We start from the raw sequence: 12562 nt of genomic DNA on the forward strand, positions 1-12562 counted from the left end.
AGAAGATCAAACCGATCCATTCTGAAGGAAATCAGCCCTGAGTGCTCACTGGAAGGACAGATCCTGAAGCTGAGGCTCCAATACTTTGGCCACCTCTTGAAAAGAGAAGACTCCCTGGAAAAGACCCTGATGTTGGGAAAGAGAAGGGGACAACAGAGGACGAGATGGCTGGACAGTGTTCTCAAAGCTATGAACATGAGTTTGACAAGCTGCGGGAGGCAGTGGAAGACAGGAGTGCCTGGTGTGCTCTGGTCCATGGGGTCACAAAGAGTCAGACACGATTAAATGAATCAGCAACAACACAATAGTGGCACCTGGGTGCCATGCACTCTGGTTTCAACCCCTCCCCCCCCAGGCTCAAAGAAGACTCAGAAGGAAAGGACGAATCATGTGGGAAGCCATTGTCTGCCCCCCCCCACTCCAGGAGCTTCCAGGCTAGAGGGCAAAGCTTTGTCAAAATCCTACAATCCAGAAAACATTTTAACAATCCATTTTAACAATATCAGAACCAGCTGCTACAGAATCAGGCAATGACCCTTTGAGAAACAACAATGGCAGGGTTAACATCAGGTCCAGACCAGCTAACCTTTATAAGGCCTAAGAGTGGCACTGAGATAACTGTCCTTCGGCGAGTTCCTAGCCAGCATGTGCCAGTGATTTGTTCAGGGTCCTGAAAGGCCAGGGTTTGGGGCCTTTTGTGATCCTGCCTAATCTATCTTGACTTTACCCTAAAAGAGGTGACTCTGCTCCTCGGGACAGAACATTGCCCTTCTAGCAAGTGCCATTGCTTCAACCCAATTTTGCTAGAATTTAAGCTGTGAGTTTGGTGTCTCTGAATGGACTGGAGGGTGTGAAGAATGGCAAATACTCCAAAGCCCAACAAAAACTGCCCCATTTGACTCAAACACATCACCATGAAATCTAACTGCTCCCCACTGAGACCCAGAGAAGGTCAAGTCTTCAGATCTAACCCTGAAACCTGACAACCCAATTGATGGTATCATACGACCACATTGCTCTTTAGTAATAACAAAAGGAATCCAAACTGGCAATCTTGATTCACAGTCAAAACAAAACAAATTCCTTCCAGTAGCACCTTAAAGACCAACTAAGTCAGTTCTTGGTATGAGCTTTCGTGTGCATGCACACTTCTTCAGATACACTGCTGAATTACAACTTATCACCAAACTTAAAACCATGGAGAAACCTGGTCTGAACAAAGACCTTGGATTCTTATCTCATTATACATGACAAAGCCATTTTTCACCTTTTCACCCCTTGCTTTTTCCTGTAAGACCTATTGCAGTCATTAAGAGTCGTCAACAGGCTCATCACAGCTATCTGCCTATCACCCATTCCCACCACCCTTCTGAGTAATACCCCTCCCCACCTTCTCACTATATAGAAGGGTCTGGAAACTTCTGTTTCAGTGTATCTGAAGAAGTGTGCATGCACACGAAAGCTCATACCAAGAACTGACTTAGTTGGTCTTTAAGGTGCTACTGGAAGGAATTTGTTTTGTTTTGACTATGGCAGACCAACACGACTACCTATCTGTAATTGATTCACAGTGTAATCCAAGCAAGGGCTGAGTGGGTTGCTGCTATCATTCACCTCTCTTTATTATTAACATACTTGCTATGGCTAACTGCCATGATTGCAACCACTACAGTTATGATTTCAGATGCTAGTGGACAGCAGCTCCAGCCAGACCAAGCTGGGATGAGTGAAAGTGTAGTCTAACAACATTTGGGGATACACAGTTTCTTCCTACTTGAAATTAGCCTTTGGTCTGATTCCACAAGACTCTTTTTAGCTTTTTCGTCTTCATTTAATTTTTCCCTCAGTTTATAACCCACCTGCACATAGAAAACTAAGATATCACAAAGATGACTAAGCTACAATCCTTTCCCTTGATGAGCAAGATGGGAAGTTTTTGAGTTAAGAGAATTGTCCAAGAGTCTTATCTCCCTCCCTACATTCAAAAGTGGGAGGGCTAGCATCTCCAGCTAAGGATCTCAGGAGCAGAGATGGGTTGGGAAAGGCCATTGCCAGAGATCACCAAGGAGCCACTGCAACACAGAACAGAAAGGGAGCATAAGAAGACCTCTACTGGGTCAGAACAAAGGCCCATCTACTCCAACATTCTTTTATGATAATGGCCAAACAGATTCCTCCCAGAAGCCAAGTGCAACAACCCCCCTCCCTCATTTGTGTTTCTCATGCTGCCTCCAAAAGTGGAGGCAGAACTTAAACCACAATGGCTAGCAGCAACTGATAGCCTTATCCTCCATGAATTTGTTGAATCCTATTGGAGATGACTATGATTAAGCAGTATATAAATTGTTGAAATCATCATCAACAACAACAACATTGGTAGCCAGCACTACATCCTGAAGAAGTGAATTGCACTACATCCTGAAGAAGTGAATTGCTGTGCAAAGACAATAGCAGGCAATGTTGGGAGTGAGGGGGGAAGAGTGTGCTTAACATGACAAAGATCCCATGTCGAACTCCTGGTTAAGGCATCAGGACTTAAAAAGGTTTCAGAATGTCATTGTTAGCAGCACTAGTAAAGATGGGCCAGTGGTGTAACTCAGTTATCAGATAGCTTCGTATGAGCAAGACTAGAAGTGGTTACTTAGCAGGGAGAATAGGATGGGTGCCTTACAATATACCTGTGACCTTTAAAACTACGCTTTAGCCTTACCCTCCTCCTCTCTCTCTCTCCCCCACTACAATCGAGAAGGTGGCTCTCAGAATAATTAGCTAAGATCTTTGACTTTCTTCTCCAGCTGCTTTGCAAGAGCTCATTAAGCATTATTTACAGGGCCACAGGTAATGTGTCTCCTCTGATCTGATTAGCAGCCAAGCACAAACCACTGTCACGAATCAGTAATCTGTTGTGGCTTGAAGGACAGTTTAGGGGAAAGAGCAACGTCTCCAAGATACCACTTACTGTCCTGAGTTGCAAGAGTCTGTAAGGAAGAGGAAAGGAGGAGAAAGGACCATCACAACCAGAATGACATCACGTTGGTCAATCTAGCACAGCTGTAGGGACATAGGAAGCTGCTAGCAAGGGCAGGATCTATCTAGACCAGTCCACACTTAGGGTAGCCCACATAGTATCCTCTATATGTTGTTGGGCTCCAGCTCCCATCATCCCCAGTCAACATAATAACAATAATAACAATAATTTATTATTTGTATCTCACCCATCTGGCTGGGTCTCCCCAGCCACTCTGGGAGGCTTCCAACAAAGATTAAAAATACATTAAAATGTCACACATTAAAAACTTCCCTAAACAGGGCTGCCTTCAGATGTATTCTAAATGTCAGGTAGTTGTTTATCTCTTTGACATCTGATGGCAGGGCATTCCACAGGGCAGGTGCCACTACTGAGAAGGCCCTCTGCCTCGTTCCCTGTAGCTTTGCTTCTTGCAGTGAGGGAACCACCAGAAGGCCCTTGGCGCTGGTCCTCAGTGTCTGGGCAGAATGATGGGGGTGGAGACGCTCCTTCGGGTATACTGGGAGTTTAATGGCCAGAGATGATGGGAGTTGCCATGCAGTAGTACTACAGGGAGTCAGTCTTTTTTAGACTGACTGACAGTAGCTCTTCAGGACTGCAGGCAGGGATCTCTTCAAGCCCTACCTGTTCTTTCACCTGAAACATTCTGCATGTAAACCACTGAGCTTCATCCCTTTCTCCTGCTACTCTGAGGAGCAATAGTCTCCCAGGATCTCAAATAGAATTCCTTCTCAGCTCTAACATATGTGGCAAGGGTGGCAACCATTGGCAAGGGATCTTTTATAGTAGATTCATTAAGGCTTTAGCCAATCTGTGCTTCAGCGTATCTGTGGTCACAATTGGAAGATAGCATCAGAGTTGGGCTACAGTTCCCATAATCCTGAGCTATTAGCTATGCTTGCTGGGGTTGAAAGGAGATGGAACCCTACAACAGCTGGAAGGCCACAGGAGCCCCACTCGTGACTTTAAATCACCACCATCCTCATTGTATGCTTCAGTGTTGCTTTTTCACACACCCTCCCCATAATCTCATTGACTGAGTCAACCAGGCTCAGTTAAATTATTTTGCAGAGAGTACCCTCGGATATAAAACCCCACACTGGATGCTTCTGGCTTTGGAATGCTTCTGGCTAGAACCTTTGGATGCTTCTGGCTAGAACATTTGGCTGGGAATGTTATCATTATTATAGTTCAGGACAGAGAACCTGTACCCTCCAGGTTGTTGGATGCAAAATCCCATCATCCCTGACCATTGGCAATGCTGACTTGGACTCCAGGGCAAAGCAGGGCAGGCAGATCATTGCACATCAAAGTCCTATGCCACCATCTTATGTCAACCCTTGCCAAAATGCTCTGTTTCAAGAGTTTCCATGGACTCTTGCTGCTGGGGAACCAGCCAGTGGCACTTCCATCAGCCTACATGTTAGGCAGGTGGAAGGAGGAGCTCCACATTAGTGAAGTGATGGTGGCATCATTTCAAAGACAGAGGCCAGCAGAACTGGATGGAAGGGCACCTTGGCTCAATCCACCACCACCACCCAAGCCCAGCACAAAGATAGTTTTGACTGCACCCTAAACCAAACATTTCAAAGTAAGATCATGTTAGGTGTCAGTTGTCCCACTGCATTTGCATTCCTTGACCGCTGAGAAGAATGATTCCATCCACAGCTTTCCTTATATTATCACAAGTAAAAGGACAAGAAACATGCATCAGCAAAGAAAGAGAAGGAAAAACAGAATATGGCTGGGCTTAAAGGTTCCTAGTTTAGATTATTTGGGTTCACAGAATGTATGAGTAGGGTGTGTGATGAAGTAGTATTGTTCTGAGGGCCAGTGTTAGGGGGGGGGGCAGAAGCAAAACAAAGGTTGCATAAGCACCGTACATTTGAAATACACACACCCGAGTCATGGGAACTATAGTTTACCACTCAAAGCCACAATTCCCAGCACCCTTGGCAAATTACTGTTCCCGTGAACTTTTTTTTAAGGGGTGCCTTAAATGTATAGGGTATATGTAGTCAAAGTTTTAAAAAAGAAACATAAAATATCACAGATTTTCCACCTAAGTCCCCCCTGAAAAATGTGGTGAATACCTGCAAAAATATCACTGAAATTGCCCTTTTACTCCATGTGAACAGGGCAGTGAATTCAGGGTGGGGAATTTTCATTCAATGCTACAAAACTTCAGGAAAAGTCATGGAACATCCTAGAGAGGGAATGGAATGGAGATCAGAGGAACTGACGCCAGTAAGTCCAACTCCTTTCTCCCCTTACCTTGTAAGTGGAGTTTGCTCTCAGCGCTTTGCAGAAGGACAGAACTCACAGAGTCCAGATTGTCGTAACTGTTACAGCCCAATGGGCCTGTCCGTGTTTCGGTTACCTAATGCAGCAGAGATTTTAAAAAGAAAGTAAGCAAAATCATTTCCTTTGCCAAAAGTATGTAAAGACTAGGGAATGGTATGTAAGTAGAGCCTGTTGGATCAGAACAAAAGGCCCATATGGTCTACCACTCTGTTCTCATGATGGCCAAATGCATATCCAATGGAAGTCCTCATGCATTACTTGAGGGTAAGAGTTGTCTCTGCATTTGTGATTCCAAGAAACTGGTATTCAGAGGCATTTAGTGCCTCAGTTGTGAAGGGAGAGCCTTGCTATGGTGGCTTGTACCCATCATTTTTTTTTTTTTTTACTCAAAGAATTTGCCTTATCTTCTTTTAAAGCCTGCCAAGTTGGTGGCCATCACTGCCATGTGTAGGAGAGAGAACCACAATTTAACTCTGCCCTCTGTAAAGTTCTTTCGTTTAAGAGTCCTTTCTAAATTTCACAAAATTCATTCAGCTCATGTTATATGGGAGGGAGGGAAAAAAATTCTGTTCACTTTCTACACACCATGAATTTCTCTATGAGGGGGTCATGTTTCCAGAATCCCCTGGGGAATTCCTTTTCCCCATTGCTTCCACACTTGAGGAGGAGCTTAAAGTGACGAGAGTAGTCAGAACAGCTGTTGAGGAGGAACCCTCAAAGTTTGCCTAGGCAGCTAGCTAGCGGAGAGTGTTGTATAGCACTTGCATGTTGGGAGCCAATGTAACTGAGTGCTTTGCCAACAAAGAATTAAAACCCAGTCATTTGTCCTTGTTGGTCCAGGTGTGGGTTGGCATGCTCACAGGGTTGTTGTGGGGAATAAATGAGAAGGCAGAGAACCATGTGCACCACCTTGAACTTCTCGGAGAAAAGGTAGGATATAAATGCAAAAAAATTGCAAAGAAACTTCCAGTGGTGGGGTTTTTTTTTGGGGGGGGGATTGCAGCCTGTAATAGCTTAATTAGACCTTTGCTTGGGGAATGTGACTTCTTTTCTCCCCGCCCCCCCTGCTCCATTCATCCAGTATCAGTAGATTGCTTTCACAGATTGAAAAGGTCTTTTTCTGAAGGCCCATTTCTGCTTCTTTTGTCAGCGCCCCTCCACTGCTACTCTCCTGTGCCTTGTTCTGCATCCCTGACCACCTGTATCTGGAAAAGTATTGTCCAGTCCTATTGTCAGCTCTTGTTGCTGATACACCTGAGAGCCTGTGAAAAGACTTCCAAGCTAAATTGTGCAGCATAAAAGGCTGGACAGAAACAACAGTTACCATTGTGTGAGCTCCTTTCTCTCTCTGTGTGTGCAAAGACGCTCCTCTCCACCTCCTATTGCTTCAGCAGCTTCTGTGGTGATTTGCCTGGTTGGGTTTTGTGAGGTGTTGACTAGAGCTGAACTTGACATACACAGAAGCTGCAGGGGCTGGTTCATTAGGGCAGATAGGGCACTGCCAACTAGTCCACGCCTGCCTGCCTGCTTACAACCAAACCAGGGGGGTAGGGTGGCACCTCCTTGTCCTCCTAAATCCCTTGTGGAACTCAGCAAGAAAGAGGATGAGAACAAAAGTTGAATTAGTTTGACTGTCTATCAGTGATTCTGGTTCCACCAACTGTTGGCCTTCCTGCCTTCAGCTCTTCCATATCCTATGGGTAACAGCAACAGCCAGTGGGGGTTTTTCTGGGAGTACTCAAGGGTATGCATTACCAGCACATTTTTTAAAAAGGCTAAAAGTGTGGTAGGGATCCCCAAATGACAACTAGTCCAACCCCCTGAAATGCAGTAATCACAGCTGAATTCCTGGCAGATGGCCATCCAACCTGTTTTAAAACGTCCAATAAATAAGAGCCCATCATTTTCCATTCCACTGCCGAGCAGCTCTAACTGTCAGCAAGTTCTTCCGAATGTATAGTTAGAATTTCCTTTCTTATCATTTGAATCCATTGGTCTGAGTCGTGCCTTCTGGAGCAAGAGAAAACAAGCCTACTCCATCTTCAGTGTGACAGCCCTTCAGATATTTGAAGATGACTATCATATCCCCTCTCAATCTCCTCTCCTCCAGGCTATACATACCCAACTCCTCAACCATTCTTCATAAGGCTTTGTTTCCTTCTGAGAAGAAAACTGTTGGCTTAACTTTTGTGGGTTTGGGCACCTGTGTCTGCAGGGGCTGATTTTGGGGAGGAAGCAAAGTGCTTTAGAAACAGAAAGAAAAGAAAATGGGTGTTGTGTTCTAATTGGTGGTGATAGTGGCAACAGTTCCTTTTATCCTTATTCTTATTTTTGCCTTGCCTGTGGTGGTGGTGGAGCTTCTCAAGACTGCTGCCTACTCCTTCCAAATGTTTTGGACTGATGCGGCACAGCAACACTTTGGAAGAACAGCATTTGGAACAAACACATCACCACCACCACCACCACCAGCAAGACCTTATTGTCCAAAGGAGTGGGCATCTTCCACCCTCCTCATCCTAACACTTTCATTGGTCAACACTGCCTTTTTGTTTATTATGCACAATAAACCCTTTCCCTCAATTTCTCATTTTTCCAATCTCAAGTTCAGCTATTTACATTTCTGCACCAGTTCCCAATTCTTTATATATGAAAAGTCCTCATGACATTTCATCAGCAACATAACATGTACTGACCTGGACCCTGAACATTATCTAAAGCCCTTCTTAATGCCTCCTCCACGAGAGGGTGACAACATGAGAACAAGCCTTTTCTGTGGTGGCTTCCTCTTTGTGGAATGCTGTCCCTAGGGGGGCTCACCTGGCATCTAAAGTTAGCCTTTGGCTAATTAAATAATCTATGGCTTTAAAAATAATAATTGGGGGGGGTGTTTTGTTGCTGCTGCAGCAGTTGTTTTATATATTTTGTGTTTCTGTACAGTGAACTGCCCTGTGATCTTTGGATAAAGGGTGGTATATAAATTTAATTAATAAAAATATGCACATTTCTCCTTGTATTCAAATTATAATGTATATGCACACTTTCTAATAGTCAATACATTTTTTTGCACACACTATTTAGTTAGGGAAGTGCACCACAAATTTAAGAGAAGAAAGAATTTCAAAGGATGTATGTGTTTAAAATCATTTATCATTTGAGGAAGAGAAAATCAAGTAGTTTCAGCTTTAAAGGCAAACTGAATCAAAATTCTCCCCAATCCTTACCTGCAACAAAATGCCTCCTAAATGCTGTGATGTTGTTCCTTTCCATCACAACATCAGTACCCTCACTCTCTTTAAATCCAGTTTCCTCAGGCTCAGTGAACACATGCAACCAAAGCCATACCTTGATAGCTCCGGTAGAGATCTGGATCTCATGAAGGCGCCTCATAGTTCCATCCCGGTCCAAGAAATAGGAGGAGGCGAGCTGGTGAAGGGACTCGACACTTTGGGAGGCATTGCCTGACTTTCGATCGAGTCGGCTTTTATCCATGTACATGGTCAAAGCCTCCTCTCCTAGCAGGGAAAAGAAGAAAGCATGAATGCGAGGAAGAGGAAGAAGAGGGGGAGGAGGAGGAATAAGAAAGGAGGAGGAAGGAGAAGGAAGAGATTGGTGAGAAGGAGAAGAATCACGGTGATGATAAGGAGTAGGTGTAAAAGTGTTGCCACATCACTGACACCCAAAGTATGAAAAAGAACCATAAGGAAAGCTTCACATCTCAGTGCAAGCCTGTCATTTTACATTCTCTTCATCGATGTTGTTTTAAACCATAAGCAACAAAATCATCATTTCGAACACTAGGAAGAATCTAGGGTGATGTGGAAAGTGCATGGGATTTTGTGAAACCTGACAAAGGACACATGGAGGATCTCTGCTTCTATTTAAAAAGTAAAGGCTTCTAGTACTTATATGTGCTTGACAACATTGACACAGTGTCTGCAGAACAATAGCACAATTAGGGCTACGAGTGTTGTCTTGGCAATACGCACACACACACACAAACACACAGAGAGAGAGATTTTTTCCAAACTTAAGTTATACATATGCACGCCTATTTCCTCATATAGTTCTGATGCCAAGTGTACCCCAAACCATCCCAGGTCAGATCAGGGCTGCTCTGAAGCATCAAATCAGGTCCTAAATCAAATTGGGGGGGGGGGCGACATGCACAGAGCTACTATGGAGTAGCAGTCACTGGGATGAAAGAAGTGGTGTCACAATTGTGAGCATGCCCATTTTCACCTGCAAAAAGCATGGGTGGATATGTTCGAGGAAGGGAGGAAAAGAGCAACACATCACCTCCCTGGAAAGAGCCAGCAACAGTAATCAAGAAGGGTTAATAGATTTTTTCTGCATTATTAAGTCCTAATTTCTCATTTATTAAGCAGACGCAGTGTTCAAAGTCATCTTCCCTTCAGGGCATTCCCTGAAAATTAGCTTTCAGCTCTGCCCACTCCATCCTCAAGCAGATGCAGTCCAAGGAACTGCCTAGCACATTCTCTCTTTACTTCTACTTCTTCTTTTGTACAGAAACAAAAAGAGGGCAGGGCCTTTTACTGGCACTGGGACAAAGGGATTGGCACTGGGACAGATCAGAATTAGGCTGGGAGGGCCAGACATGCTGCAACAAATGAGACCTCCCTAATCTTGTTGCACACTTTCCGCTTCTGAGAAGCCTTTGTTGCTGCCAATGAAGAGGTTTCCTTAATATGCAAGTAGCAGCCTCAGAGAGGTGATATTTGCCATGACCATGGAACTTAAAGAACAATTCGAAGACTTCTGCAATTAAGAGCTAGTGTTTTAAGATGCTTCCAGGTGTCCTGTTTATTGAACTTTCATCCACTCAAGGAGATTAGATGGTGTTGGCGATTTAATTACTTTTCTTTCTTATCTGTATACAATGAGGCTGGATGATGTAGCATCAAAGCAAGTGTTGTCCCACACTTCTCGGTGCATTTTCCGGCTGCTCTCCTTATTCCCAGAAGTCTAATCTTTCGGCAAAGTATGGTTGTTGCACAAGACCTCCCAATCACCTATAATTGTGCAACTTGGATTTGTGATTAAATCCCATTTTGTGATTAAATCCCACTTGAAAATAGCAACAGGCTGGAAGAGACACAAGTGTGGTTGTTTTTCCTTCTCCCTCCCAATCTCCCCTTCCTTTTCTGTCACGTCTTTTAGAGCATGAGCCTAAATGCTGCGACCATATTATTACTGATTCTTCTAAGCTACTAAGGGAGTCTTATTTTGGCTGAAAAATGACCCTCTACACACACACATCCATGGTCCCGTGGTTGCTCAGGCTTCCCCTCAGCCACTATCTGCACAAGGAAAGAAAAAAGCACATTAATTGCATCCACACAATTAACACAAGCTCTAATTTAGTCCATTGGTCTACATCAGGGACTGGACTGGGTGTTTCCAGAACTCAGGTGTTAAGCAGGTGGCAACAGAGGATAAGACTATGGTTGTGCACATTTCTACATTCCTTGATTTTCTGATTAGGTTTGAGCCCCACCAGAAGAATCAGGCTTACCATCAAGTTATGACATGCATACACAAAGATGCTGTCACAAATCAAACACTGGAGGGTTATCTCAGCTCATATCCCCCCCCCCCCGAAAATACCATACCATAGTAACGAACAATAACAATACACCCCACCGCCTCTGCCCATAGTTTAAAGGTCCTAGATTATTTAGTTAGCCAAAGGTCTGGGTTTTATAGGTCAAAACCAGCACTTTGAATTGGGCCTGGAACCTAATTAGCAGACAGTGCTGTCAGGCCAGGACTGGATTTTATATGCTCTTTATTGTCCTGGTGAGCAACCAGGCTGCTGAATTCTGCATCATCTCAAGTTTCTGGACAGTCTTTAGAGGCAGTCCTACATGCAACATGTTGCAGTAATCTAACCTACAGCTGTTAGACTTGCATAGGCATCTGGTCTACTCATGTAACAGAATGAGATGCTGGAGTCCTGATATGGAGAATGTGAATATATAAGACAGAGAAGGGGAAGCTGTGCTATTCTTTAACTACAACTCCTGTCATCCTATTCTGCCTTAGTCAGACCACACCTGGAATACTTTGTCCAATTCTGGGCACCACAATTTAAGAGGGATGTTGACAAGTTGGAATGGGTGCAGAGGAGGGCAACCAAGATGATCAAGGTTTTGAACACTAAGCCTTACGAGGAGTGCTTGAAGGAGCTGAGTATGTTACCTGGAAAAGAGGAGACTGAGAGGAGATATGATAGCCACCTTCAACTATATTAAGGGCTGTCACATGGAGGAGGGAGCTTGTTTTCTCCTGCTCTGGAGGGTAGGACTCGAACCAATGGCTTCAAGTTTCAATAAATGGGATTCCGTCTAAACATTCGGGAAAACTTTCTGACAGTAAGAGCTGTTCAGCAATGGCGCAGACTCCTATGACAGGTGGTGGATTCTCTTTCCTTGGAGGTTTTTAAAGAGAGGATGGATGGCCATCTGTCATGGACTCTTTAGCTGAAATTCCTGCATTGCGGGGGGTTGGACTAGATGTCCCTTGGGGTCCCTTCCAACTCTAAGATTCTATGATCCCTGACCATTGACCATGCTTCCTGTGGCTGCTTAGAGTTAGAGTCCAACAATATCTGAAGCATATTAGAATGGGCAAAAGTGCTCTTGAAAGTGTATCACTTTTGCATTCTGCCTTCCCACCCCAATTTTATCTGGTTATCAAGATAGACAGATGACTCCCTGCTTCAGAAACCAGTTTAGGGCAAGCTATTTCACTGATGAGTTTCAGAGAGAGGAGATGTCATTCATAGGTAATGGTGTGTTGATCTGCAGGTCCTCAGTGATCCTTAGTGTGATAAATTAGATCTGAACTAAAACTCACCCCCAGGTTGAGCTCAGTGGTAGAGCCTCAGTATCTCTGGGAAGGGCTGTCCTGAAATCTTAGAGACCCTCTGTCAGCCAGTGTAGACAATACCAAGCTACATGGACGAATGGTATGACTCATAAGGCCGCTTCTTACGTTCCTATATTTGTACTTTTGCAAATCTTGGTATTTCCACTAGTCGGAGGATACCACCCTCTTCCACCTGAATGTTACTATTTTGGTCGCAACTGTGGACACCATTTTGATGCAAAGGCAGCAAAACATTGAGAGATTACTCACTGTAGAGCTTAGAGGCTTAGTTCTTATCTCTGAGGGGACTGTCTTTTCGGTAGCACTTAAGAACACTAGAAG

General features: G+C 44.2%; 1 protein-coding gene across 2 annotated transcripts in view; it reads right to left on the bottom strand.

The window, feature by feature from the left end:
* The window catches only part of BRINP1 (BMP/retinoic acid inducible neural specific 1), a 111337-nt gene that overhangs the window by 22580 nt on the left and 76195 nt on the right, over nt 1-12562 (bottom strand). For both annotated transcript variants that reach the window (XM_081847573.1, XM_081847574.1), the window contains exons 4-5: nt 8675-8844; nt 5303-5408 (exon numbers count right to left, since the gene is read on the bottom strand). In XM_081847573.1, the coding sequence (XP_081703699.1) occupies nt 5303-5408; nt 8675-8844 (276 nt within the window). The remainder of the gene's footprint in view (nt 1-5302; nt 5409-8674; nt 8845-12562) is intronic.

The sequence above is a fragment of the Podarcis erhardii genome (assembly GCF_964252035.2).
Source record: "Podarcis erhardii genome assembly, chromosome: Z".
NCBI classification, from domain to species: Eukaryota; Metazoa; Chordata; class Lepidosauria; order Squamata; family Lacertidae; genus Podarcis; species Podarcis erhardii.